The sequence below is a fragment of the Rosa chinensis genome, chromosome 4 (assembly GCF_002994745.2).
Source record: "Rosa chinensis cultivar Old Blush chromosome 4, RchiOBHm-V2, whole genome shotgun sequence".
Taxonomy (NCBI): Eukaryota; Viridiplantae; Streptophyta; class Magnoliopsida; order Rosales; family Rosaceae; genus Rosa; species Rosa chinensis.
In genome coordinates this window covers 64603446-64631102 of record NC_037091.1, presented here as the reverse complement: position 1 = coordinate 64631102, position 27657 = coordinate 64603446, and the positions used below count along the sequence as shown (strand labels likewise).

At 38.3% G+C, this 27657-nt stretch overlaps 2 protein-coding genes across 2 annotated transcripts; one reads left to right on the top strand and one right to left on the bottom strand.

The window, feature by feature from the left end:
* Nucleotides 1-1802: 1802 nt before the first annotated feature.
* On the top strand, nucleotides 1803-8675 carry LOC112197974 (phosphoglucomutase, cytoplasmic). Its single transcript, XM_024338959.2, has 19 exons — nucleotides 1803-1957; nucleotides 2054-2133; nucleotides 3010-3091; nucleotides 3921-3976; nucleotides 4305-4418; nucleotides 4556-4618; nucleotides 4904-5020; nucleotides 5139-5239; nucleotides 5358-5417; nucleotides 5522-5621; nucleotides 5724-5878; nucleotides 5955-6050; nucleotides 6481-6544; nucleotides 6670-6751; nucleotides 6871-7046; nucleotides 7125-7201; nucleotides 7603-7735; nucleotides 8169-8285; nucleotides 8374-8675. Exons 2-19 carry the CDS (start codon nucleotides 2062-2064, stop codon nucleotides 8443-8445), a joined length of 1737 nt encoding a protein of 578 aa, XP_024194727.1. The 5' UTR covers nucleotides 1803-1957; nucleotides 2054-2061; the 3' UTR covers nucleotides 8446-8675.
* A 1099-nt stretch (nucleotides 8676-9774) lies between these two features.
* On the bottom strand, nucleotides 9775-12255 carry LOC112196965 (pectinesterase). Its single transcript, XM_024337471.2, has 2 exons — nucleotides 11168-12255; nucleotides 9775-10752 (listed from the first exon to the last, which is right to left on the bottom strand). The coding sequence occupies exons 1-2, from the start codon at nucleotides 12099-12101 to the stop codon at nucleotides 10061-10063; spliced, it is 1626 nt and encodes a 541-aa protein (XP_024193239.1). The 5' UTR covers nucleotides 12102-12255; the 3' UTR covers nucleotides 9775-10060.
* Between the last annotated feature and the right edge of the window lie 15402 nt (nucleotides 12256-27657).

The following is a 27657-nucleotide window of genomic DNA, read 5'->3' as shown; positions in this document are numbered from 1 at the left end:
CACTTACCCCAGCAACAGATTTTAATTCCCACTAACCCAATTTGAACTAAAATAACAATTTTACCCTCCATCTAATTAATGAATTACATCCATATGCCATCAATTTTCTCTCCTCTCTCCCTATCCCTCTGCGATCTGCAGTCTCTCTCTCTCTCTCTCTCTCTCTCTCTCTCTCTCTCTCTCTCTCTCTCTCTCTCTCATCCCTCTCCGATCTGCTTTCTCTCACCTCCGTCGTCATTTTCAAATTCTGCCGCCGGTCTCACCAGGCTCGCAACGTCGCCGGAATGGGTTGGGTCGTCGTGGAGGCCAGGAGATTTTGTTGGATCCAGTTTTGGAGATCGTCTCCGAGCGCCTCCGCCTCTGCTTCACCACCTGCGACACCGTCAACTGCACCGACTCCCTCTTTGACAATCTCAACGCCGGCCATGGAGCCGAGGACCGCAAGAAGGACCACCACCACAAAATCATCACCAGCGACTCTTATGCTAGAGACGACGGTGCCGACCCGACCCGGTCAGGGCTTCGCCTTGTTGGAATTCGGATCTTCATGGTTGGTTCCTTATATTCGAGTCCAGTTTGGCAGGTTTGGCACAGTTTCGACTGCAACAAAAATGGAGAAGATGACATGGGTGCCCAGAGCTTTTCTCTGGGTGCCCAGATCAATTTATCTGTTTTTTTTTTTTTTTTTTTTTTTTCATAAAATGGTGCAGAATTCCTAGAAAGAAAGAAAAAATGAAGGAAAAAAATGTTCTATTGGGGCAATAGAAGTCTGTTAAAGCGTCTATTGGGGGGCAATAGACTTTTTGAATTGATGTAATGTTCTCATTTTTTTCTTTAATCAAAGTTTTATTTATCTAAATCTAAGAAGATTAGTTCCTATTCTGGTGACTGAAAGTTCTATTGGGGGGCAATACATGGCTGATAGTCGTCTATTGGGGGCAATAGACCTCTATTGGGGGGCAATAGATGTTTTGAATTGATGTAATCTCCTCGTTTTTTTCTTTAATCAAAGTTTTATTTGTGTAGTTTTAGGAAGATTAATTACTATTTCGGTAATCTAAACGTCTATTAGGGGGCAATAGACGTCTACTGGGGGCAATACATGGCTGATAGTCGTCTATTGGGGGGCAATAGACGTCTATTGGGGGGCAATAGACGTCTATTACCCCTCTATTAGGGGGCAATAGATGTCTATTGGGGGCAAAAAAACTTTCCGGTGAGATTTTCAGCAAGTTCCAGTGGGCGACAGCCGGTGACCGGATTCCGGCGAAAGTTGGCCGGATTCCGGCGAAAGTTGGCCGGAATCCGGCGACCGGTGACCGGAATCCGGCGACCGATGACCGGATTCCGGCGGCCGGTGACCGGATTCCGGCTGCCGGTGACGGGCTCCGGGGAAGTCTCCCATGGTTTCTCTCTCTTCTATTTTTTCTCTCTCTCTCTCTAAGTAACAAGGGGGTGAGGGTAAAATGGTATTAAAAAAAATTAAAAACAAAAAAAAAGGTATTAGGGAAGACTCCCTTAGAGTGTATTGGGTAAGAGAGAATTAAAAAAACTTAATGGGGTAAGTGGGAAAAAAATCCCTAGAAATGGGGTAAATGGACAAAATCCCAATTTTTTAAGATTCTACTCAACTTTCCGAAAATTTCATCCAATAGAGGCCCGACGCGATGAAATGTTCACCGGAGGGCAGGGGCAGTGAGGCGAATCCATACAACCGTGCGAATCGCTCTCTCTCTTTTCGGATCTCGGCCCAGATAGCACCTCACTACGTGCCTACCCGCCACGTGGGGAATATTATACAGCATATTTTGGCACAAACGTCACCCGATCCCAAACTCACTCCAATTTCCCTATGAACAAAACAAAATAAATCCTAGCGTAAATCCTACACACTTGGCCAAGTTTCATTCCGTTCTCGTTCGCTACAACCACCTTTCATTATAAATCATCTCTCTCAGTGAGCCTCTCTCTCACTCTCTCTCACTCTCTCTCTCTCTCACTGTGGACTAGTTCATTTCTGTGTGCTCCGATTTGAATCGTGCTTTGTTCTCAGGGACGGAAATGTCGATTAAGCGCGTCCAGACTACGCCGTTCGACGGCCAGAAGCCTGGAACCTCCGGTCTCCGCAAGAAGGTTCGTCTCTCACCTCTTTCAAATTTCTAATCAAATGTTTTCGAAGCTCGATCTATCTCGTTCGTTTACTCTGTTCGTAATTCTTCGATTCGGTGAATTCTCGCACTAGATCATCAGATTAGTTCCTGTGATTGAAATCTGTTTCAGTTTGATCTCTATTAGATCAAACGATTATCGCTTGATACCTCTGTATAGTTGTAGATCCTTTGTGGTTTTGTAATTGAATTAGATCATAGTTGTAGCACAGAATGAGAACTGGTGAAGTTTCAGGTAAGAAGGATAGTAGTTTTATTCTGGTTTGGATGGATGAATGTGATGATCACTCTATTGAGTCCTTGAGTTGATGAGAATATCTGTTCCAGGCTTACTATTTCGCCAGAGATAATGCTTTAAACAAAAGAAAAAAAGATGCTATGTGGAGTAAAATTATTGTCTGGTGAATGCGCTAACTATCTTGCACTTGATATCATTGTCATCTGAGTACTGATCCTTATATGTCAATGTTTTGTGGTTGGTCTTGAGAAAATATGGAGTCGACTGTGTTCAATCTGTACTAGATTCCACGTAGATCTTGTGTTCTGTGTTTCTTAAAAATGTTAGCGGCCATGAAGAAATAAAACATAAGGAGTAGTCGACCACATTTCTGTAATGTTTCAGTTATCGTTGTAAGTGGCTTTTATTTTCATGGTTTTGTATAGGATCGCCTGTTAGAGAACTTTTCAAATTTTTGAGTTTTGATTCAATTTGTAAAAACTAGAAAGGGCAATATAATGATAATAGAGATCGAGTGTTAGAAGATGCATACCTTTTTTAAGCTAAGTTCAACACTGAGGTGTACTGATTTGTTTTAGTACTGTGGTGTGTGGTACTTTTCAGGTGAAAGTTTTCATACAACCCAATTACCTGCAAAATTTTGTTCAGTCAACATTTAATGCCCTCCCAGCAGATCAAGTTAAAGGTATACAATGTTTTCTTTGTTTCTATTTATACTTTTAGAAAATAAGGCTTAATACACACACACACACACACAGAGATTTTATCTAGAGTGGAGTTCCGCTTTGAAATTAAAGTGTGAACTTCGAGTTTTTGGTCACTATTCGGTCGCATATCCACACTCGACCGTTCAGTTTTTAGGTACTAGTGTATAGATCATCTCTGCAAATTTTCAGCCAAATTAATGATTGTTAAGGTATCTAACTCGCTTAAACCAATCGACGGATTGAATCTGTCAACCTAAACCGTACTGGCTTTAAGGCAGTAATGAATGCCTTAACGATCATTAATTTGGCTGAAAATTTGCAGAGATGATCTATACACTAGTACCTAAAAACTGAATGGTTGAGATGTGGATATGCGACCGAAAAGCGACCCAAAACTCGAAGTTCACACTTTAATTTCAAAGCGGACCTCCGCTCTGGATAGGATATATATATATATATATATATATATATATATATATATATATGGAATTGCAAAATTCAATCTGAATTTACAAAGTCAATTTTTGCTAATAAGGCACGAAAATTGGTATAGTCACATCCTTTTGTTCTGTGTTAGGAAGTAAAGTTATGTTTGTCCAAAATAGATAGTTTTGGCATTTAGGTTAGACTAATTGCGCCCTATGTTAAAGGTGAAATGGTGGCAAGTTTGCAAAGTCTGTTGCAACTGTTGTAAGTATAGGGAAAAAGCATGGGGAGCTTAATATTGAACTAATTCTCTACTTTTTTTTTTCTTTTTTTTTTTTTCAATCTTAAAATATTAACTTCTCATTTTTCTCAACAATGCAGGTGCTAGACTTGTTGTATCTGGCGATGGTCGCTATTTTTCAAAGGAAGCAATTCAGGTCATTTTGCGTTTCATGTTCTTTCAAAATGCAGATTGTTGCTGCTCTCTCTCTCTCTCACACACACACACACACACACAAAAAGAGAGCCTGATAGAGCTACACATGTTTTATCGGTATTTATGATACATATGGACTTTATGTGTTTTCCATGCCATAATGTATGCCCAGTCTCTAGTAACTAAACTGTTGTTGGTTATCCAATCTCCCACTTTCCTTTTTGGGTGGGGGAGTTGACAGTTTATTTCTTCTTTTGATAAGACTTGTAGTGAAAACTATAATGTCCTATATATTCTGATATTTTTTGTTTTATTTGTTTTATTGACAGATCATAATTAAGATGGCAGCAGGAAATGGAGTAAAAAGTGTTTGGGTTGGTCAAAATGGATTGCTTTCGACTCCTGCTGTATCAGCCGTTGTACGTGAAAGAGTTGGGGCAGATGTAAGTTATATTTTTTTTAAGATATAGACCTCTGTATTCATTATTGTTACTTTCAATATTATTATTAATCTCTTATCCTTCTTCTTGGATAAAGTTTGGTTTTGGAACTGGTTCATATGTTTGTACTTTGAATCTAGGGATCCAAAGCATCAGGTGCATTTATTCTCACAGCCAGTCACAATCCAGGTGGTCCTAATGAGGTAGGTGATATTACTTATATTGAGATAAGAATTCCCAATAATTTTTTATGACTCTGTAGCTCAGCTGGTATTAGTTAGGTACTAGATGATGCTTAGTTCCAAGAGATGGATAGTAGCATATTTCTTGTAATGGGTGATTTGGAACTAGGAAAAAGTAACAATATAAACAATGGAAATCACCAAGATTTGTTTTACAGGGTACTGATTGGAAACTACCCCCTTTTCTTATATGTTTAGTCCTATTTAAACAATATGATATGCTCTGTTCTTTGTTTCTGATTGCAGGATTTTGGCATTAAATACAACATGGGAAATGGTGGACCTGCTCCAGAGTCGATTACAAACAAGATATACGAGAACACAACACAAATAAAGGAGTACTTAACTGTGGATCTACATGAGGTACTCTTAATCTGAGTTTGAGTATATTATATTACTGTACAGTTTCCTTCTTTTTAACTATTCAGTTTTGTATTTTCTATGTACGGTAATGACAGAGCTCCCAATGTGTGTGACACAGGTAGATATCACTAAACCAGGTCTAACCAGCTTTGAGGTTGAAGGGGGAACTTTTACTGTTGATGTTTTTGACTCCGCAAGTGATTATGTGAAATTGATGAAGTAAGCTTTTTTTATGTAGAAATCCTCTGCCTCTTTAGATTGATTACACCACTGTTGATACCATAACATCTGGACATTGTTTCTATCACTTATTCACTTATCACGTGTCATTTCCCAGGTCAATTTTTGATTTTGATTCTATCCGAAAGCTGTTATCGTCTCCAAAGTTCACATTCTGGTATGTAGATGGATTCTACTTTTCATTATTTTGTTGGATGAGTTTGTGGGATATACTTATGGCCGTGAGTGGCTCTGTGACTTATCTCTATTGTCTTGTTAAAGTTTTGATGCACTACATGGAGTTGGTGGTGCTTATGCAAAACGTATTTTTGTGGAAGAGCTTGGTGCAAAAGAAAGCTCATTACTGAACTGCGTACCCAAGGTTTTTCTATGTTCAGGACAACTTTGATTTACTATTTAGTTTGATCTCATTCTGTTCGTATGCGTAACCCTGTTTTGCTTGTGATTCACCACATGAAAACAGGAGGACTTTGGAGGAGGGCATCCAGACCCTAATCTGACCTATGCAAAGGAGTTGGTTGCTTGTATGGGTTTGGGTAAATCAGATACTCAAGATCCCCCAGAATTTGGTGCTGCTGCTGATGGTGATGCAGATCGTAACATGATCCTCGGGAAAAGGTAGTATCAGCCTTGTTAGTATAACTGTAATCTTGTCTTTAACTTGCATTGATTTCAACTTCGCTTGTTCTTTTAGGTTTTTTGTTACCCCATCGGATTCTGTAGCCATCATTGCTGCAAATGCAGTTGAAGCCATACCTTACTTCAAATCTGGTCTGAAAGGAGTTGCCAGGTACTTGAATAGACTGCTTAGCTTCTTTTGTTTCTCTGCAAACACACTGTTATCTTGAAACCGTGGTATAGCATTTGTCAATTACATCAACAAGTCAGCAGGTACTGAACCAGTGTCCTGATCCCCCACCCCAGTGTGTGGGGAGGTGTCAATTGACCATGAGGCCATCGGCTTAACCTAGTGTTCTGTTAATGTGGTATATTTATTGATTGCTGAAGGTTAAGAAAGGTTACAAACTAAGCATGGAATAAGAGTTTAGTTCAAACTTCAAAGTATCATGCAATAGTTGAACAGGCCAATTGCTTGCTAGTTTATCTAAATATCTGGCAAGTTTGAAAGTTTATGTTTTAAATGTATGTCTGTCTTTTGGATATATCCTAAAATTCTAGATGTTATTGATTATGATCTCTTGAACTTTTCCCACTTGTAGGAGCATGCCCACCTCTGCTGCCCTAGATGTTGTAGCCAAACATTTGAATTTGAAATTCTTTGAGGTACTCTCACTCAAATGTCATGAACCCCTCTGATTATCACCGCTCCACCTAAACCCTAAACTCTGTATGTGAACCCTAAGCTGCTGGGGGAAACATTTAACTTCTTTTTTCTTTTTGTATGCTAGGTACCCACTGGCTGGAAATTCTTTGGTAATCTAATGGATGCTGGTTTATGTTCAGTTTGTGGGGAAGAAAGTTTTGGAACAGGTCTGTTTTCACTTTTTCTTTTTTCTTTTCTTTTCTTCTAAAATTATTCAATCAACATTTGGAATTATTAGAAATTGATACGATCTTAATGCAATGTCATTTGTTGTGTCTTTGGACAGGGTCTGACCATATACGCGAGAAAGATGGTATCTGGGCAGTTTTAGCTTGGTTATCTATACTTGCTTATAAAAATAAGGATAACATTGGTGGGGACAAGCTTGTAACTGTTGAGGACATAGTTCGCAAGCATTGGTCTACCTATGGTCGCCATTATTATACTCGATATGACTACGAGGTATACTATTATTTTTTGGTGTTTTTTTAAATTATAGAATCTTGTAGTGTATTAATCATTTTACATTCTTTCTTGAAGAATGTGGATGCAGGGAAGGCAAAGGAACTGATGACATCTTTAGTGAATTTGCAATCTTCCATTCCTGAAGTCAATAAGTATGTGTTTGTGACACTATATCAACAAAATTCCTTGGTCAGATGTGCAAATTCTGCTGTTCTATTTCTTTGTCATTTCTAAGACTATGCTTCAAACCCCTTTTATCTTCTGTATCAAATACTGTCTAGAAACTGGTGTTATGAAAATTGACAACCAGCGGCGTGCTTCTTGGAGGCACCATCAGAAAAACTGTTCATTAATGACAAAAAAAAAAAACTGTTCATTGATATATTTGTAACAATATCTTTGCCTCATCTCCCCCTTTTTCATGGTTAATCATGGTGCTTACCATGAATGAGAAAATACATTTTTTAAGTTAAATATTTAGTGTTTGTTCTTTCTTTCTTTCCTTTTTTTTTTTTTTTTTTTTTTAACATACTGGGGCTGTTTGTTTATACAGGATTGTGAAAGGCATACGCTCTGATGTCGCCAATGTTGCTGGGGGTGATGAATTTGAATATAAGGATTCTGTTGATGGTTCCATCTCTAAACACCAGGGTATTCGGTACTTGTTTGAGGATGGATCACGATTGGTAATTTGACTTAACTTTTGTTAATGGTTTAGCCATTTAATCAAGATCTATATGTGACCCTGGCATAAGAAGATTATTCCTACTAAGATGATGCTATTTCTGTAAAAGGTTTGTATTATCAATATTTGGTGTTCAAGACTGCTAGAATTTTATAAACACAGCTGGATTTACAAGAAAATATTCTTTTGTGGTTTGGCTTGAAGTCTGGAAAAAACTATTGGTAAATTGACATTTATACTAAAACTAAGATTCTGCTTCACCTGGGTTTTCTAGTTTTGTCTATAAACACTTCATATAAAATTTTAAAAATTAAAAAGAAATCATAGATCAAGATTAATCAAGTAGGCCAAATTTCTTTGTATATTATTACAGAAGACTCTTTCCAGCTAACTTGATCTATTCATTCTTCCCTGCTCCCTGAACATGATTGCAGGTTTTCCGCCTCTCAGGCACTGGCTCAGAAGGCGCAACCATTCGTCTCTACATTGAACAGTATGAGAAAGATCCTTCAAAAATTAGCAGAGAATCTTCAGAAGCACTTGCTCCTCTTGTGAGTTAAATCTTCATCTTACTGGTCATTAGTGCTCTCCAGCCAAAATGTTGTTAGCTGACTCTGATTAATTGTAAATTGTATACAGGTTGAGGTTGCTCTTAAGCTTTCCAAGATGCAAGAATTCACTGGCCGATCTGCCCCAACTGTCATCACATAGATGGACAGGGCCACAATCACGGTAACACCGTGATTTATTTTGCACATCAAAAAGGACATAAGCTTGGTGTCTTTGAATGTATTAATAATAAGACCCTTTAGTAATTTTGATGTTTTCAGTGGCCTTGCTACAGCAGGCAAATGAGTCTTGACGAGTACAAACACTTCTCGATATAATTTTGATTCTCAGAATAATGTGAATTAAAGGAGTACTTTTGCGATCACATCGAATTCTCGGGTTTCTTTACAAATTATAGTTTCGTTATCTGCAGCTTTTATAATTTTTTTCTTGCATTCTTCTAAGTTACAACAGCGTGGGGTGGAAAGATTGGATCAAAAATCCCTGCTTTGCAAAAAGAATCTGTTTTATGTCTGGTTTGTTGTGGATTGCATTATGTGGTACTGGGAAACTCCAGTACATATGGGAATTACACTATGTCTTTTGTGTTGACTGTTGAGTCATTTCGCGTGGAAGGTTCCTTTGTTTTGATTGCCCATAATACTATCAAGTTTCGTTTGGAAGAATTCCAATAATATGGGTGGTAGCCAGAGCGAGCAAATGAGGCCCTCAAATTTTCTGAACAGTCTTTTGTAGTCTCTAGTTGACGAGTGAGAGTCTCACCTGTGGTCCCAATAGACTATATGATCAATGTTGAAATTAGTTAATTGAACATTTTGCTCCTATATCTCATCATAAGGTATCAATAATGCTTTCAAAAATTGAGTCTGTTTGGAATTGCATTTCAAGGTAACTTGGAATGTCGTCTACAACCAATTTAGATTTCGCTTTATATATATCGCATGTATGCTTAAAATTTTCATTCAATTAGAACACGGTTCACGTTGCGAGATTATTTCAGACTTTTAAACAATGTGACAAGTGTTTACCTAACAATAATAGGGATATGAGTAGTTCATCTCCTCCAATTGGAGTGGTTGTGAACTTACATATCATTCTCATCTTTGTAATCCTATAGAGTATAGAGTATTGAATGAAAGTTTCTTTTCTTGAAAAAAAAAAAAATACAAAAACAAAAACAGTTCTTATATATATATACTAGCAGGGCCCACCCATTATGTATGTGGAGAGAAGTTAAAAGGTAGTGAGAAAATTTTTCGTACAACTACCACATTTTCTGTTTTTTAAAAAAAATATTTTTATTCTTTTATTTTTTATTTTATAATTTACTATATTATCCCTATTAATTAATTATATTTCATATATATAAAGGTTAAATTGGTAAAAAAAAATTAATTTTGGAGAGCAAGCTCTCTTCTCTTAATAATAATACAGATATATATAAAGTTATTCCTCGTAGTAAACCTTCTGTGAAGGATTAGTTATTTATTGTCTTTTCATCTAAATATTTATGAATTATATCTCATTTCAACCAAGTAACGCATGTTAATGCATTTATTGCATTGGGCTTCAACAAATCTAATGCAGGCAAAAGCATCTGTAGAAGACTTTATGACAAGCTATATGATGACAACTTTACATGACTCTAGGTCACTATCCCATGCCATGATCCACCCAAGTGGGCAAAACCCTACTAAGGAAAACAACTTTCTATCCGCATGCATTCGTATCTATAGCAGTACAGCTAGTGTCAACATCATAGACCAGCTTCAAACGGCACTCCAGTCCCCGGAATCCACTCGTCTCCGGCCAAGAAATTCCCTACGGTGAACTTCCCCGCCTCCACCGCACTCGTTATAACCCGAAAACCAGGCCACTTAACTCTCCCTCCAGTAGCAGCACCAGCCCCAGTGTTCATATATTCCCCATAATAAAGCGTATCCAACGCAGAACTTCCATTCCAAGGAAACCAACCTTGTGGCGCAATCAAGCCATCTAGGTTACTCTTCATTATCACCGTCCTTGAATACTTCTGCCATGGCCGACCCAAATAGGTCCTGAACGAGCCCTGCACGGCTCTCAGGTCCGGTGCCGCCGTTATGCGGCAGTTGTGGATAATAATGCCCGTGTTCTCATTAGGGTCTTTCCGGGATTGGGCCGTCACGGTGTTGATCTGGTTGCTCATGGGCTTTCTGACGTAGATGTTGCAGTTCTGGAGGATGGCGGCGGCGTCGCCGAAGATGAAGTCTACGGTGCCGTATATGTCGCAGTCACGGTAGAACTGGCGTTGGGAGTAGACGTATAAGGTGTCTTGGTAGCCTTTGAAGCTGCATCTGTAGAAGACTGAGTGGTCGGCGCCGGAGCGGAGTGCGACGGCTTGGTGTTTCTGTGGTCCGGCCGTGTTTTCGAATGTCATGTCTTGAGCTATGAAGCCATCGCCGGAAACACCTGTTTGATAAGATTATATGAGATAATAATAATGGTGATTCAAGCATAAATGTCACTGCATGCACAGATAACTTCCATACCTAAAAAAATTCTTGGTGCAAATTTGCAGTACTTTCTCTTTTTTGAATCGAAATAGAGACAACAAAATTTACAGACTTGATTTAAAAATATTACTAAGAGTCGCAATAATAAAAATACCGAATATCCGTAATAAGGTACATAGGATATCATTTGTTTTAGACGTGTTTATTTGTCCCGTCGAAAATTGTTATGAAATATTTGTGTTCATTTTCTCCACCAAAAACCTAGTCTTCAATCATATCAGTTCGGATGTCAAGATGGGATGTCACCCTAGTATGGATCTAAGGTTCAAAATTAATATCATAGGGTTTAATGTTTGAAAGGAAATGCATACCGAAAGTGGCAGAGCGAAAAGTGGTAGAGCCATCTTGGGCATTTTTATTCCCGGTAACAATGGTTGCATCCATCCCATCTCCGACAAACATCAGCTTCTTCATTGTCTTCTTAACCTCAACATTCTCTTTGTAAACCCCTGCCTTCACGTATATGACAACCCTTCTGGTCCCACTACCACTACTTTCCTTGGCTGCAGCCACAGCTTCAGTTATAGACTTGTAATTTCCAGACCCATCTTGAGCTACTACTATATCAGCTGGCTTTGGTCCAACGCTCGACTGGAGAAGCTTTCGATCTGAAGCTGAAACCCATTCCGGGAACCCATCATCAGACTTGAGCAATAAGCGTCTGCCTCGTACCTGTTTACTGAAATGCATAGCCGAGGAAGAAGAAGAAGTACTAGACGCCTTGTGTATCGCTAGCGAATTGCTAAGCAACATAGGCAAGTCTGTGCTTAGCTTGTAAAAGTTTGGGAACGAAGATTGTAAATGAGAATTAGGAATGTTCAGATCGCTAAAACCGTTTTGGCAAGTTTGTTGATTGGCAATGGATGCACTTAGCCATGTATTAGCGTCTAAAGCATTGTTGGCACTCATCGAACGATTGAGCTTGTCAATGGTATCCTCGTAGAGTTCCAAGCAATCATCCCACGCCAACTTGGCTCGCTCGTTGTACAATGACTTCAAGTGCACTGCTGATGAAACAAGTCGATGCGCTTCGATGGCTTGGTCCATGGTGACCTTGAGGGCTAGGCCACGAAATGCAAACCCTTGCTCGCGAACATCAAGAGTTGATAAGAGGTTGTTGGTAATGTAATGGTTGCAAACTTGAGGATATGGGGTTTGGCTGCATGAGGCTGTTATGGAAACAATTTGTACTACAAGAAAATTTGAAGTGATCATCAAAATGGCTAAGATCACAAGGCTATCCATCGAGGACCTAGTAATAAGCTTAGAATGTTGTTGTATATAGAACTTGAAGAAGGAAATGAGGTTTATATAGGCCAGAGGAGTTGGGATTATTGGCTTTGGTGGGGTTGACGTTGGTGGAGTTTTTTCTTTGGGAGGGGAAAAGGGGTTTATGGTTGTGTCCTTGAAAGGACATGAACTACTTGAAAAAAGGCTCGCTCACGCCACTGGGTTGCTTAATTGATGTGGCAATATTTATTGATGATTAATACATCTATGCTTTACAAAAAGTGAAAGTAACATATACATAAGATTGGTGCATGAGTGCGCGCAAGACTGGCTAATATTAAAATCTACGTGTTGACTCTTTCCCACCAAGTCTTTGTAGTCTTCTGTGAGTTCCCTTTGGAATATGGTGTTGAGCTATATTTGAAAGACAAAGATTGATGATGATTTCCCTCCAATTGGGTAACCAAATCGTATTTTGCCTCTTCTTTTAAGGTTTGAGAACTGTCTTAGAAGAGTCATTCACTATCATTTACTACTTGTTTCATACGGACTCAGTCAAGATACCAATTTAAGTTTGGTCTAAATCAAGGTTTATAATATCATTAATATATAGATGTTTTTCGACATTTTTTTTCATATCGAAGTTCTATATTTCCATCCAAATTTCGATTTTTGGATGACCGGATTTAAAGTTTCATGAACGATATATTCGAATCAATGAAAACATGGATAAGAAAAGGCCAAATCAAATGGTTGCATTAATTAGAGATCGGCATGTAATAGCTAGCTAGCAAAGTAAGTTAGATAGAAAGCTTTCATTTCTAGTTGGGTAGAGAACTTCATAATGATTCTTGCATATACACTCGAAAAGACTCGTGAATGAGCTAATAGCTTTGGCCTCCTTTTAATTATTGGACGTGACTGGCCCTATACGCGCCCAGCGCATGGCCGGTGAAGATTTGAAAACTGGGGGAGCTTCCACCTAGAATCGAACCTCGTACCCGCCGCCTAACCCCCTTACCCATCTTGCTGTTATGAAATGAGCCTGTGTTGCATTATATGTGATTGCAATCACTTGGAGTGGGATGATGTTTGGCCATTGGAGGAGTAGGCGGGGAACTGAGACCTAACTACTTCTATGGGAGCCGCCGATGCTTTCGGGAATGATATCGGATAGCAGCCTGCCTCGGATTTTTTTGCTTTAGTAAAGATTAATCATTATTGGATGATCATTACGATGCCAGGTGGATGCTAGGTATCAGATAGTCCACCGATATTTCTGTATACGTGGACTGTTACAAGCCTCTCAGAAGGGTTCGAATGCAACTCTTACAGGCAGAAAAGTCTGTTCTTAGGGTTTAAAAATGCATTGTAAGACTTTGGAATACTGAAAAAAACTAACTAATTAACAAGTGCGTGCAAAATAAGCAGGAGGAGGTGCATCGCAATCCGATTTGACGACTTGTATATACTGTTCTGAGTGTTCTCAGTTAACTACGTACAAAAACTGACAAACAAAACTCAATGTATACATAAATTGCATGTTCGTCTTGATTGTACGTTGTTAAAGATAATCGAGTCACACAACCCTTTTCCCTTTCCTCTCAAATGTAGTTAGGCCCATGCATGCATGCTCCAATCAATTTATTACTCCTAGCTATTGATTCTTTCAGAATATACCTCAAGTCATCTAATTGGCTTCCCGATCTAACTATTCTCTCATAAAAAGAGTCAACATCCGTAGTCTTATAAGTTGAAGTGCTAGCCAGCTAGCTCGAATCTTCTTGTCCTTAATTATAGATAGGAATCTCTGTGAGTTGCCCGCATGCATGCTAGCAGGAGGTTTTCAGTTGACCTTTTCTGGGTGTAAGCGGCTTCAAAGTTTGATCATAGCTAGAAAAACTCACAGATCGAAGACGACACATTTGTAATTTTCTGTACAGCTAGATAGATACCTAAGGATTAGGCCTGTGGCTGTAATCTCTCTGGAACCATGACCTTTTCTTACTCACCAGTCTAGCTTAGATGTTTATCACGAAATGGAAACTGGAATGTATAAAGCCGATATTCCCTCTGAATTGGGTGAAAATCATTTTAAAATATAACTAAACACATGTACATGAAAACCCTACTTATATCCATGCCAAACAACTACAATGGATCAGATCAGCTTTTGAATAAAACTGAATAACACGCAACTTGATGCTCATATAATTACAACAGTGGAAAGGGAAGTATGAGAGAGCAAGATGAATTGGTTTTGGCTCATACAATGAAAGAAGAAAAAGTTTACTAATTTTTTCCTTGAAGTTGAAATGAAAAAGTTTAGTTACTTATAAGAGTAATGTCTATACATGACAATGTAACCCAAACCTAGCTATAAGTGATAAGATTTTCAACCATGCATAATTTGATCTTGAAGTTGTTTGTTTACCTATCCTATTTAAAAGGGGACTATCTATCATCCTATTCCTATCTGTCTATTTTGTTTTTTGAATTTTTTCAACGATATAGTATAGTAGTAAGGTCTAGTCTATCACATCTTTAAGTGATATAGAACGAATGGCGACAAGGATCGAAGAACCGCTTGATCGTGAAAAAGGAAAATTCAGTTTGCTGCAAATTTGGCATTCAATGACAAGACCCACCCCGAATTCCACCCTGGAATCCGAAGTGGCCATGTGGGACCCACCTTTAAAGGAGATTTACCAAAAATTTCGGCATAACCTCCCTTAAAAATGGATAACCCAAATCCTGCGGAAAACCAAAATTCACTTCTAAACATCCAACCATAACTCCTGGAGCCACCCTGCTCCCAAGATCAACCAAACCCATCTCAAAGTTAATAACATCATACATAATCTCCAAAAGGTAAAAGTTACTACAATCACCAAAGTTAGGTCATCGACCTCAAATATAATTAATACAAGTTTGGGTCACATATCCCTTAGTAATCAGAGCATTCTAGGAATATAAATAGACAAGGAGTGCAGTAGGTTAAACAGGTAACCTACAGAAGGTGATGGCGGAAGCAGGTGCGGTCACTATGGCTCACACTCGTACACCGAGCAACAACACTGCAATCTGGGCATTTGAAACCGAAGGGCCCAGGGAAAAGTATATAAAACGTTAGCGTGAGTGGACAAAATAAATAATTGAAAGAAGAAGGGTTTTATACTTTTCCACATTTATATCCATAAAACTCCCGATGCATGCAACAAATAAGAAAACCCGACTAGCCCCGCTAGTCAAGAACAACAACAAAGAATATGGGGAAAAAAAATGGGTTCACCATACGGGAATGGAGCCCCTCGGGCTCAACCTACCCTCAACTGCCACTCACACATAGATTGTGCGAGGAGGAGAACTAATAACCTCAACTTCCATTCACACATAGATTGTGTGAGGAGGAGAATATCACCTCGACTACCACCCACGTGAGGAGGAGAAAGCTACCTCACTGCCACTCACAAACACAAAGTAAGTGAGGAGGAGACCTATTCACATGACCCGCGTATGGTGAGGAAGAAGATCGTAGAAAGCCAATAAATCTGTATAGTTTCCCCACATATCTCACGAAATAAGAATCCAAGTGTATAAAGACGTGACCCCGCACGCCAAGATCATCTCAAGTTCCAATATAAGTAGGGTATAAAGAAGTATAAAGTTTTGCTTCCTCGAATTCTTATTTCGTAAATCTCTTAAAAAGCTCCAAGAGCTGAATATAAATATAAAATCAATAGTATAAATTTCCGAATCCGCATAAAACAAAATCCTCAAATCGAGCATAACGAATCTTAATTCAAAAGTTCAAACCAATAAAACATTCAATAATCCAAACCAAAATAAAATGCTCGATAAATAAGTTGATAAATCAATAACTTAAAACTTGCGGAATTATATTGCATGCATCAATTAAAATCAAAGGTCCACTCACAATAAGCGGTCAATCCTGACGTCGCTCGTGATTCTCCTCGTATGGAGACTATTCTCGTCCTGTACGAATAACAATCATAAATATATATATAATCCACAAGACGGAATTTTTATTTTTCGATACTTATAATTGGAAATTCATAACATCCCCCTTCCTAATATCCGACTCCTCAATTCTCTACAACATCCATCCTTAATGCTCCAACATTAATCTGTCATTGATGCAATACCTAGAGTGAATTCGAAAGGAATTCGGCTATCGAATTCGCGATAATCAATAATTAATCATTTAAACTCAATTTGTAAATCCTCCGATTTCCACCAAACTTCATGCATTACGTTCTACAATCATTATAGGGTATATGGGATTAAAACGACAATTAAAACACGAGTCTACGCGCCACCACACGCTACCTACAGTGGCCCCACGCGCCGGCGGCGACCTCCTCCGATGACCACCAAACTCCGGCACTAGCATCTACACCACAAGCCCAACCAACTTCTCAACTACAACATCAACCAATTTTACCTCGACGTGGTCGAATCAAGCCGGTGAAGAAAAGCCCAGAAACTTCAAGAACCCTAGAAATGAACAAATTGTCAATTCGACCTCTACAATGCAAATTGGAATGAACTACCTTAGGGGAAATAATCTCCATCAAAAACCAAACCTTCGATGTGAATCTGGTGGCCGGAGGTGGCCGGAATGGCCATAAATCGGCAAAATCCCAAAACTGCGACCGGAGCACTTCTTGCTTCGATCCGGACTTTCACGGCCGAAACTCCCCAATCCTAGGTCACTGGCATCAAGAGTGGGTTGAGGCGCCCCTGTGGTGACCGGTTGCACGCCGGATGATGGCCGGAAAGTGAAGAATCGGAGGGGAAGAGGAGAACCCGAAGGGAAAGGGAGGAGAATCGGGGGAGAGGAGAGAGAAAGAGGGGTGGGTTTCCGGTTTTGGAAACCTACCCGGGTAACTTTCCATATATATTCAAAATTTACCATGAACAGTAATTTTCGTAATTCACTCATAACTTTTGCATACGAACTCCGATTTTTACGTACCACATATGCACGCACTCGGTTTAACGTCCTCTACAACTCTCATGAAGGAAATTTTCTCAAATTATTAACTCATAAAAAGTCAATTTTTAACCACCCCCTAAACGTTAAAATTATAACCGCGAACGGTAACCATAATGAATTTCATGTAACTCAGTAAAAAGGGTATAACAGATGTGGGGTGTAACATTCAATGTCTTAATCGTGATTGCTATGCCTTTTCGGAAAGGAAATGACACCAGGAACAAAACTCGTCGCTTTGCCAAGACGTGTGGGCCTTTTCGGGCTTCCAGGATCTTTTCGGGCCTCAAAACTGCAATTTACTATTTTTTAGAATTTTCGGTTTCCTAATTTGATTTGGATTTGTTTTGTTTTAACCCGTGGGATTTAGGGTTTCATTGTTAGTCACCCTAGGGTTTCTTTTCCCATATAAAAACAACCTTAAACGGATGCAGAACCTATCTTTTATCATATTATCAATCAAATTGAGAGTTTTCTCTTTTATCTCTGGTGGACTCAAGAATTCTAGTTTTAGGTTCATTGCTTGTAAACCTAGAGTTACTTCTGACTGCGTCATTAAATATCTTTAGAAAATTACATATAAGTAACAGACCAAATTTACAAAAACAGAAACCCCATCTTGTATTAGATTTATACAATTAAGGACACAAAGCCCAAGCCCAAAGAGAATGGAGTAGACTTAACCTCTGAAATTTCATGTGTAATTACAAATTAATCCAATTTTTCATTAAAATGACTGTACTGCCATTATCAGACCAAAACTTCAGATTACTGCCATTATAATCTCTCATCATATTTTCTTCGATTTCTAATGGAAGACATGAATATCAAGAAGCAAGTTGGGAGCTACGAGTTCGACTCGGAGACTCGGTTGAAGTTAAGCGACTTAGAGAAGACCTAATGGACTTCCTTGACGATTCTGATCCTGTTCCGGCAACAGATTCGTTCATGAAAGGCTTCGAGGAAGAGATCTCCAATTCTTGTTCAATGTCGCCTCGTCCAACTTCGAACACTGCCACAGCTTCGGTGGTTGATCTCACGTCAGATGTCAGCGAGTCCAACTTGAAGCTCTGGAAAATGAAAAAACCCGCAGGAGCTGCTATACTCTTTCCGGCGTTCGTACTCCATCCACTATGCATGATCAGACGAAGCACAACCACAGGCGTGACTGTGACGGTGTGAAGAACCGAACGCGCCAGGTTTCCCGGCCGGAGGTGGTCGGAGCGAAGAATTCCGGTCAGATCTTGATTCGGGTTACGAGTTGTCGATCAGGGTCGAAGAAACTTGAAGCTTCTGGTAAAATCTGGTGTACTCAGTCCTATTCCAGCCACTATATTCTTGATCTCAACGGTTGATATCAAGCGATGGATAAAACACATTGACCAGATTGGGCTAGAAATTTTTTTATTTTCTGAAATAATTTCTTTAATACTAAAACTGCTAAAATTCATAAAAATTAGTTCGGGTATCTGAAAAATTCCCATAAACAAGTATTGTCGTGTTCTTTATTATCAAACTCTTAAATCAAGATCAGTACGAGTGCAATAGCAGAATTAGACGAGTATGAGTGCAGTAGCAGGATTAGATGATGAAGAGTGCAGTAGCAGGATTAGACGATGAAGAGTGTAGTAGCAGAACACGAGTACAAGTGCCGTAGTAGAGCTGGATGAGTATGAGTGCAGTAGCGGGATTGGACGAGTGCAGTAGTAGGATTAGGTGATGACTAGTGCAGTAGCAGAACACGAGTACAAGTGTAGGAGCAAAAATGAACGAGTATGAGTGCAGTAGCAGGATTAGACGATGTCTAGTGCAGTAGCAGGATTAGACGATGTCTAGTGCAGTAGCAGAACACGAGTACAAGTATAGTAGCAGAACTGGATGAGTATGAGTGCAGTGACAGGATTGGACAAGTGCAGTAGTAGGATTAGGCGATGACGAGTGCAGTAGCAGAACACGAGTAGCAGAACTGGACGAGTATGAGTGCAGTAGCAGGATTGGACGAGTGCAGTAACAGAAAACGAGTAGCAGAACTGGACGAGTATGAGCGCAGTAGCAAGATTAGATGATGAGATGAGAGTAGCAGGAGAGTAAGGTTTTGTGAAGTAACATAAAGGGATTATTCTCAAAGAAAAAAAAAAAAAGTAACACAAAGGGATTAGAAGTAAAAAAAAAAAGTTAAGGGTAAAAAAGTAAATTAACTCATGACATATAGAAGTGGAGAGCAGATTGTCTTTATTTGTAAGATTTGATCCTTATAAAGGGATTAGAAGTTAAAAGAAGTAGTTAAGGGTAAAAAAGTAAATTAATTTATGACATCTGGCAAGTGGAGAGCACATTGTCATTATTTGTAAGATTTAGTCCTTATATGTTTAATTCAATCTTTAGATGATGTATTTGTTAAGTTACTTTTTGTCAATAACTTATATGTAATTTATTAAAATAATCTTCAGCTCATCACCATTTTTACAATGGGAATTTGACAATTTGTTCTCCGAGTTCCTAACCAGCCAGTCTGAAATGATGGCAGAGAAATCACTATCCACTATTCCACTTGGGCGGGATTGGTACTGGCCTTTTCCAATGATTAGTCATATTTCAATGAGCCAATCCAACTTTGGGCTACAAATAAAGGATATGAAGGGGTACTTTTGGATTGAAAAGTATAAAACTAGCATGTAGCTAGGCTGGACGCGTTAATGGATTTTTACAATTCTGCTGTGTCATAGCTCATTCTAATTTTCGGAAGGTATTTCGATTGATGGAACTCGAAAATATTGATGATTTTTCTTTCTCAATTTTCCATTTAGAAAATCATAATAAGTAAGCTGGTCGAGATCTTTGTGTTCTGTTAAGTGGAGTATGTTCTAAAATCATGCTCCATCAATAGTGAGATTATACCAAAGAAAAATTCAAGAAAAAATAGACTTGACATAGTTTGGCATATTTAGAGGTGTCATTAGGGCCTCGATGGCATGTTAAAACATGTCAAACCTTGTCCACATTTTTTTTTCTTGAAGTTCTCTTGCGCCACAAATCCTCCATTTTTAAAACATGATTTTTAGAACCTACTTCAAGTGATCGAACTAAAAAAATCTCAACTTATCACTTATTTAATTTGCGGGTTTTGGAAAATCGCAAAAAAATCAGGTGGACATTTTTGAGTTCCGTCACTTCAACAATTGCTTAAAAATTTTGATTTAACAGTGGGAAGATTTTGATGACAATTTAAGAATATGAGATTTCATCTAACAAAACGTGTGTTAATTCACAGTTTTGAGTTACAAATCATGGTTTTAGACAATAAAAAAATATGGAAGAAATTTGTACACTTTTTCCTTCCCATGGATGAAAAATGCTAAAACAAGAATCACGATTATAAAAACACACACTTAATGAAAATAATAAATGAAAATTTCATTCCTAGAGTTCTGTTGGTTTTAGGCATATTTGGGTTTTGTTCTTTAAGTAGGGGTTTTCCAAACCAAATTTGGGCTACACATATAGGACCTCTTTGTAATGGGCATCGTTAAGAAAAGATGAGGTGGGTACTGTACGTTTGGAGTGAAGTATATAACCACTAATATAGTAGTATAGGCTGGAGGAATACCCTTGTTAACGAATTTTTGATAGCAAGATTGACACTCCTGGTAGCGAGGGCCGCAAGCCCGCAAGGCCTAAAGACCCAAGGAAGAGCCGAAGGGCACTCTTTAGGCTATGTCTGGCGGCCCGAAGGCGGCAAAAGAACCAAACATTGGCACTTCTCCAGTCTCCACAAGCTCCTAGTTCCCTTTTTTTTTTTTTTTCTTTTTTCAAACATCTTAATCTATTTATTAACATGCTAGAAGAGGCTCAAAGAAGATGGTGAAGTTAAAAAATTATTAGGCAAGATACCACGGAGATGAAGATATTGAGACAAAATGCTCGACGAAGGACAAGCAAGTCGGGAATTCAGACTTCATACCTCTGGTAATGAATGCTCATTTAAAATTTCCCTAGAACGAAAGCAATGTGTGTGTTTACAAGATATGTTCCGAGCTTATCACCATGTCCACCAAAGATAGTCGACCATATATTTATCGATGAGGTGAGAGACGTATAAATTTAGGGGCCATTAGTTAGCAGAATTGCTGCAGCATATGGTGGGTCTAGGCAGAATGGGAGTACCTAGCTTGTGATATTTCATTAAGAATCCGGGGACCCCCATATTCGATGATTGATGGATTTAATACACAAAAGCTAGCTGAATCGAAATGGTTTCTCGTGAACTTTTCGAGTGAGTGATCCGTCTGCATATAGAGGCAAAAATAGCTGCCTAGTTCGTCTTTTACCAATAAGACTTAGACTGCATGTGTCGTCTCTTAGCTTCTTGTATCATCATTTTTTTGTCTTCCATGATAAGTTCACGTGGTGTAGTTCATGTCCCCCAGCTAAACTCCATGCCAAACTGATCGAGTAGGTTACTCTTGTTTATAACTAACATAAAAACTAGCCAAACAACCCCCTCACGACATTTTGCTCCCATGCCATCACTCTCAGGCATCTTTCCTTAGCCTTCTGCCCTTCTCAATAATACCAGTATATACAGTTAACAGTTTATGAATAACAGAATATATAATGTCTTATTTAGAGAAGGGAATAAGGTAGCAGATGCTCTAGCTAATCATGGAACATCTTTGTTGGAGCAAGTATGTTGGGATATGCCTATTCCATTTCTCTTGTCATTCTATGAGAGTGATGTTTTAGGTTTTCCATAATTTAGATTTTGTTGACTTGTTTGTTTTACTTGTTTATTCTGGAGGTTTTGGTTAGGTCCCCCTCCATTGTCATTTGCATTTTTTTAGCTTAATAAATTGGAGTGTTAGAAAGGTAAAAAAAGTCTTGATCGTGATCAGGCCCTTTTTGTTTATATCTATATGTAATTAGTTATGAAAGATGTATGTGCATGGTTGTGACTGGTGGAATATCGTACACCTCACCTTATTGGTTGCGAACATGTCTCAGTCGAACACTAAAATACTGATATAAACAAAGAATTTGCTTTGATTAGTTGCATTAATACGGTCTCGTGTAGAAGCAAGCTAGCTAGTTTATGCCATTGGGATCTTGAACAGGTCATGAACATCAGCTCATAAGATTTTTGTCGATCTACCTTATTTGCTCTTCAAGTCATTCCATGCCGCGCGCTAAACACATGGTCGGCCCTAATTAGAATCAAATGAACGGCCACTAAATTTGTTCCAACGTATATTTGAATTTAACACAAGTGTTGAAATCAATAGCTTCTGAAACTAAAGACGTGCATATATATATATATTGGTTCTAAACAGAACTCAAAGAGGCATGCATCGGGAGTTTGCAACATAATCAAGGTATCCTTTTCGTGCATCCCTTATTATATTTTAGTCTATTACATGATCATGTATATCCTTAATAATCACTACTAGAATTTTGTCTATAGGACACCCTCCACTAAGGGTGTCTATTGTTTGTAAAGGGCACCAATTAATTGATTAGCCACTATGCAGCCACCAATTCAATGTCAGTCCCATTTGCTGCCATTTCTATTGAGACTTGGGACACCCATTCTAGGAATAGTGTCTCTCTTTCTACTTTAGCAATACTGGCCTCGCACTGCCTTGTTTGACCAACCTGATTGCTATCCAATCATCATTGCCACCAATCATTTGGTATGAAAAGAACCCAAGCAAAAGAAAAAAAAAATTGAAAAATGAAAAAGCCAATTATTTCACCCCAAAATTTTAGGGAAATTTTATTCGCACATTCCTAAATACTTAATACACACCTCTTACTTAATACACCACCCTTTAGATTTCTTATTCTATCATTTTATTAAATACATCACTCAAACTACCTGAATTATCCTCAAATCTCAAAATTCTATATGAAATCACTATATATCTATAAATTAATATGAAAATCATCATGCCAATCTTTATTATAATCACAGCATTCTATATATATCATAATGAATTTAAATGCGTTTAATTATCAAAATCATCATAATAATTTTAATTTTCTTTCAATTATTATCATGACTCCTATACAGTCTTAACAATTTTGTTATTCAAAATTGCTGGTAGTCAAGATTGTTGAAAATAATCAAGAACACATGATGAGGATCCCAACTAGGTTTATAATTACATTGTTGTTATTTTCTCTCATTAGTTATCATGAAACAACATATACAATCATAAGGATTTTGTAATGCAAAATTACTAGTAGTCAAGCTTGTAGAAGAAGATTCCAATTAGGGTTTATATATATCATACTAGTTTTTATTTTCTTTCTATCTATTAGTTACCATGAAACAATATGAACAATCATAAGAATTTTGTAATGCGTAATTTATAACAATATTAAAAACTATTAAACATATTCCAACTATAGTTCCTTTTCTAATATAGATGTCTTTTTAGTCATTTCATATACCCATATAATCTGATTTTAAATGTAGAAAAATTTCAATGTGTATTAAATATTTAGGGATGTGTTAATAAAATTTCTCGAAATTTTATCCTCTTTTGTCGTTCCACCGCCAGTATTACACCAATAAATAAATTATTTAACCTCATAAAAATTGATAGTAAATATTTCTATTGCATCATTGAATTACATAGCCTGCTTTATCATATTTACAAACTTAAAAAAATAGAACACCATGTCTATACATAATATACGGCCTCTCCCACCAAGGTTTGATCAGTATCACAATGTTTGCCTTTATGATTTCTAGTACCTGCCAAAGAGTAAGTGCAATGAATACATAGGTTTTTTTTTGTTTGAGGTTTAGATGACAATAGTAACCACACACACACCCTCATGCAGTGTATCCCAGAGTAGCCAGACTAATCACTGCACCGCAGACGCACGAACCTTGGTGTTTAATCAACCTAGGTCCCTCAAATCCGCTGGTCACGGGGTGGAGCTGGGATTCGAACGCTAGACCTGAGGGTTCCAGACTAGGCCGCTCGACCAACACACCACACCACGTGGTTGAATACATAGGGTTGATGTATGCTAATCAACTTCTTATTGTTAATCATTAACCAACCAAATGAAAATAGAACATCATGATCAGTAAAGTTACCATTTTTTATCCCAGGCCAAAAGTATCAATACTCCATCTAAGCCTCATACTCTTGCTGCATCTGAGAAAAACCTACAAATACAACAATCAAGTATCTTGGTTAGAATTTCAACTAGAAGATCAAAACAACAAATACATTTGCAATGTATTTAGTTGCTATGCTGCATATATAACATGGACATGAAGAGCTTGGGGTTCATAATTGTGCTATTATGGCTCATTTTGGCATTAAAATAAATAAAGAGACAAATATAAGTTGATGTGAAGTATCACAGTATTATCAATGAGAAGCCATCTAATTAGTTTATGAATTTTAACTAGTGGGCGTCCCGAGTTATTATATGCCAAAATTCACATAGAAACATGATACCAAGCACTGTCAAGCTAAACACAGAGCATAATGGAGCAAGAAGAATTTATGGGTATCAATTCGAAGGACATAAGTGAGCTTAGAATGAACCAGAATATATAGAGCACAAGTGGTGATGCTCACAGAAGCAAAAGAAATTAGGATACAATTGATGATGATAACCCATATTTACTTGTAGGAATGCCTGAAAATCAAAAACAAAAGTAAGCACAAGAATATAGTAAAGAATAAATAACATAAAATAGTTGAATATATAAATGATGTCTACAAATGTATTCATATATGAAAATTTTACTTCATTCACGAGGTATATTTACGATTACAATCTACAACGGTGATTGTTAGGCATAAGCAAATAAAGAAACACAGTCAATAGCCATCAAATGGCATGGAGACAACTTATTACCTAATAACATGAATGGGTTTAGGGATAGTATCATGCATCATTCATGTTACAAGAAAAACTTAAATACAAGATTGTTTCGTCACTTATGGGATCTATGTACACCACAGAACCCAAGCACAAAGAAATTCTGTATTTTATAACAGCCAACACACCTTACGAAAAATAATGAGAGCTTGCACCAACTAAGGAACTGATTCAAAGTCTCTACAGCTGCATCACCACAATCTTCCTAAATCACCATACACCTGAAGCTTCAAAGATGTACAGCTAGAATCTTAAGGACAAGGATTTATTCATCAAACTGGTTACTTAACAAATTCTTTCTTAAAAATAGCTTATGTGTTGATAGTATGTAAGGATAGACCTTGTTATGAGCCAATTAATCAAACTCATTGGGAACAGGGGCAACCCTACATTGGGAGCATGACTTAGACTCCACCTTCTCAACAATGACGGAACACTCGAGCGTTTGAAATAAATCAAGTTAGACTAGCATTTGAAATAGCTCAACAACTAAACACTAAGCTATTAAATTCAAAAACTTTACCATGAGAAACATCAAATCTGAATTCATTGTAATTTTATTATAAATTAAATTGGCTTAGAACAAGGCTTTGCATAGGTCAACTAAAATAAGATTCTACAATTATGCTCATCCATATTCTAATACATATAAAGCTATAACCCATTATTAATTCAGAAATCCTACTGCAGCAAAACAGAGACTAAAGTAAGTGTTGGATTCAAAGCACATGCTTCTAGCAAGGAAAAAAAAAACTTAATTGCACCATTTCTACATGAAAATTATTATTTCTGGGATTTTATTTTTTATCAAGAGAACATTTTCAGATTCACCCAAATGAACATGAAAGACCCTAAAACACCCATAAAACCCATAGCCATGATCCCGTACTGAAATCCAGGTTTCCACCCGCCAGAAAGAAACAACCCTAAAATCCAAAACATATTTTACCGAGAACAAGATTCAGAGTAAAAAAAGGTGGAACCCTTTTGCAGAACATGATCGGCAGCTGTTGAAGTCAGCAAACCATTGGTGATGGCACGTTGGCTAATTTCCCGTCCTATGGCCATGTGGGTTTTGTAGATTGGCTCACCCTAGATTCATTATTATCGGTCGTGTCGCAGGTCACCGGAGTTTAAGAAATGGCAGTGAAGAAGAAAGAGAGAGCAAGAGAGTCTGAGTTTTTTCATTGTTTGTTTAGCTGCTGAGAGTCTCCCCGAGAAAGAAAGAGAGACATAGAGAGTTTGAAAATATGTTGCTATTAGTATATTAAATTCTCTATCGCAAAAAAAAAAAAGGGAAAATTTCGCAAACAGTACACCAAGTAAAGGCCATTAATAATTCTTATACATAATGTTCCAAACTGATCATTTTGGTACACGGACTCTCGAGCCCGACCCACTATGTAGACACGACGTCAATGACGCCGTTAACTCTAATGTCATTATGTATTTGTCAAAGGGTAATTTAGTACTCTCATACTCTAGCTCATTTTTTTGTTTTTTTTTTAAAAAAATAAAAAATAAAAAAATCTCTCCTGATCTCCTCTGACTCTCTCCTTCTCTCCTTCCCAGTAACTACACAAATGTACGGCTTTCTATTTTTAGACCAATTCGAATTTTCATTTCGTTTTTGAATTTTGTTTAACAAACACCTAATCAAGCAACCATTGATTCTCTCAGTTGCTAGCTCAGCAAAACTGAATTGTGTGAGATCGGTGAGCTGAATCAGCGGCGGAGATGGCGCCGAGCATGGTCCGGAAAGCGATCGGAGCCGTCAAGGACCAGACGAGCATCAGAATCGCAAAGGTCGCTAGCAACATCGCGCCGGACATGGAGGTCGCCATCGTGAAGGCCACCAGCCACGAGGACGAGCCGGCCGGCGAGAAGTACATCCGGGAGATCCTCCAGCTGACGTCATACTCCTGGGGATACATCCACGCGTGCATGTCGGCGGTGTCAAAGCGACTGGGGAAGACACGCGACTGGATCGTGGTGCTCAAGGCATTGATGCTAGTGCACCGCCTCGTCAACAACGACGACCCTGTCTTCCAGGACGAGACCCTGTCTTCCGTACATTTGTGTTGATCCAAATCTTGTTGACATCTAAAGGGATCACCTTGAATCCCATTACCTCTTTGTACTATGTGGCTCCTTGTTGCTTGGCTTTTCTGTTGGTGCCTTGGATCTATGTGGAGTACCAAACACTGAGGGACACCTCGAGTTTCCATTTCGATTACGTGATTTTCGGGACCAATTCCTTCTGTACGTTCACTTTGAATCTTGCTGTGTTCTTGCTTGTGGGGAAGACCTCGGCCTTGACGATGAATGTGGCGGGTGTGGTGAAAGATTGGCTCTTGATTGCCTTCTCTTGGTCTGTGATCAAGGACACTGTGACCCCAATCAATCTGGTGGGTTATGGACTAACACTCGAAATTGCAGTGATCAAATATCTAACAAGCTATCGCAGATGATTTTTGAATTTGTAGCAATCAAGGCTTTACTGCCATTAAGAGTATAGAACTCAGAATACAGTAGTGAAAGTACCAAGGTAAATAAATTTCAGAAAACGATATGCAGTTGGAGCAATAACTCACACATAGTAAAAAACTGAAAAGACCATATTACCCCTCAAATTAACAGCGTCAT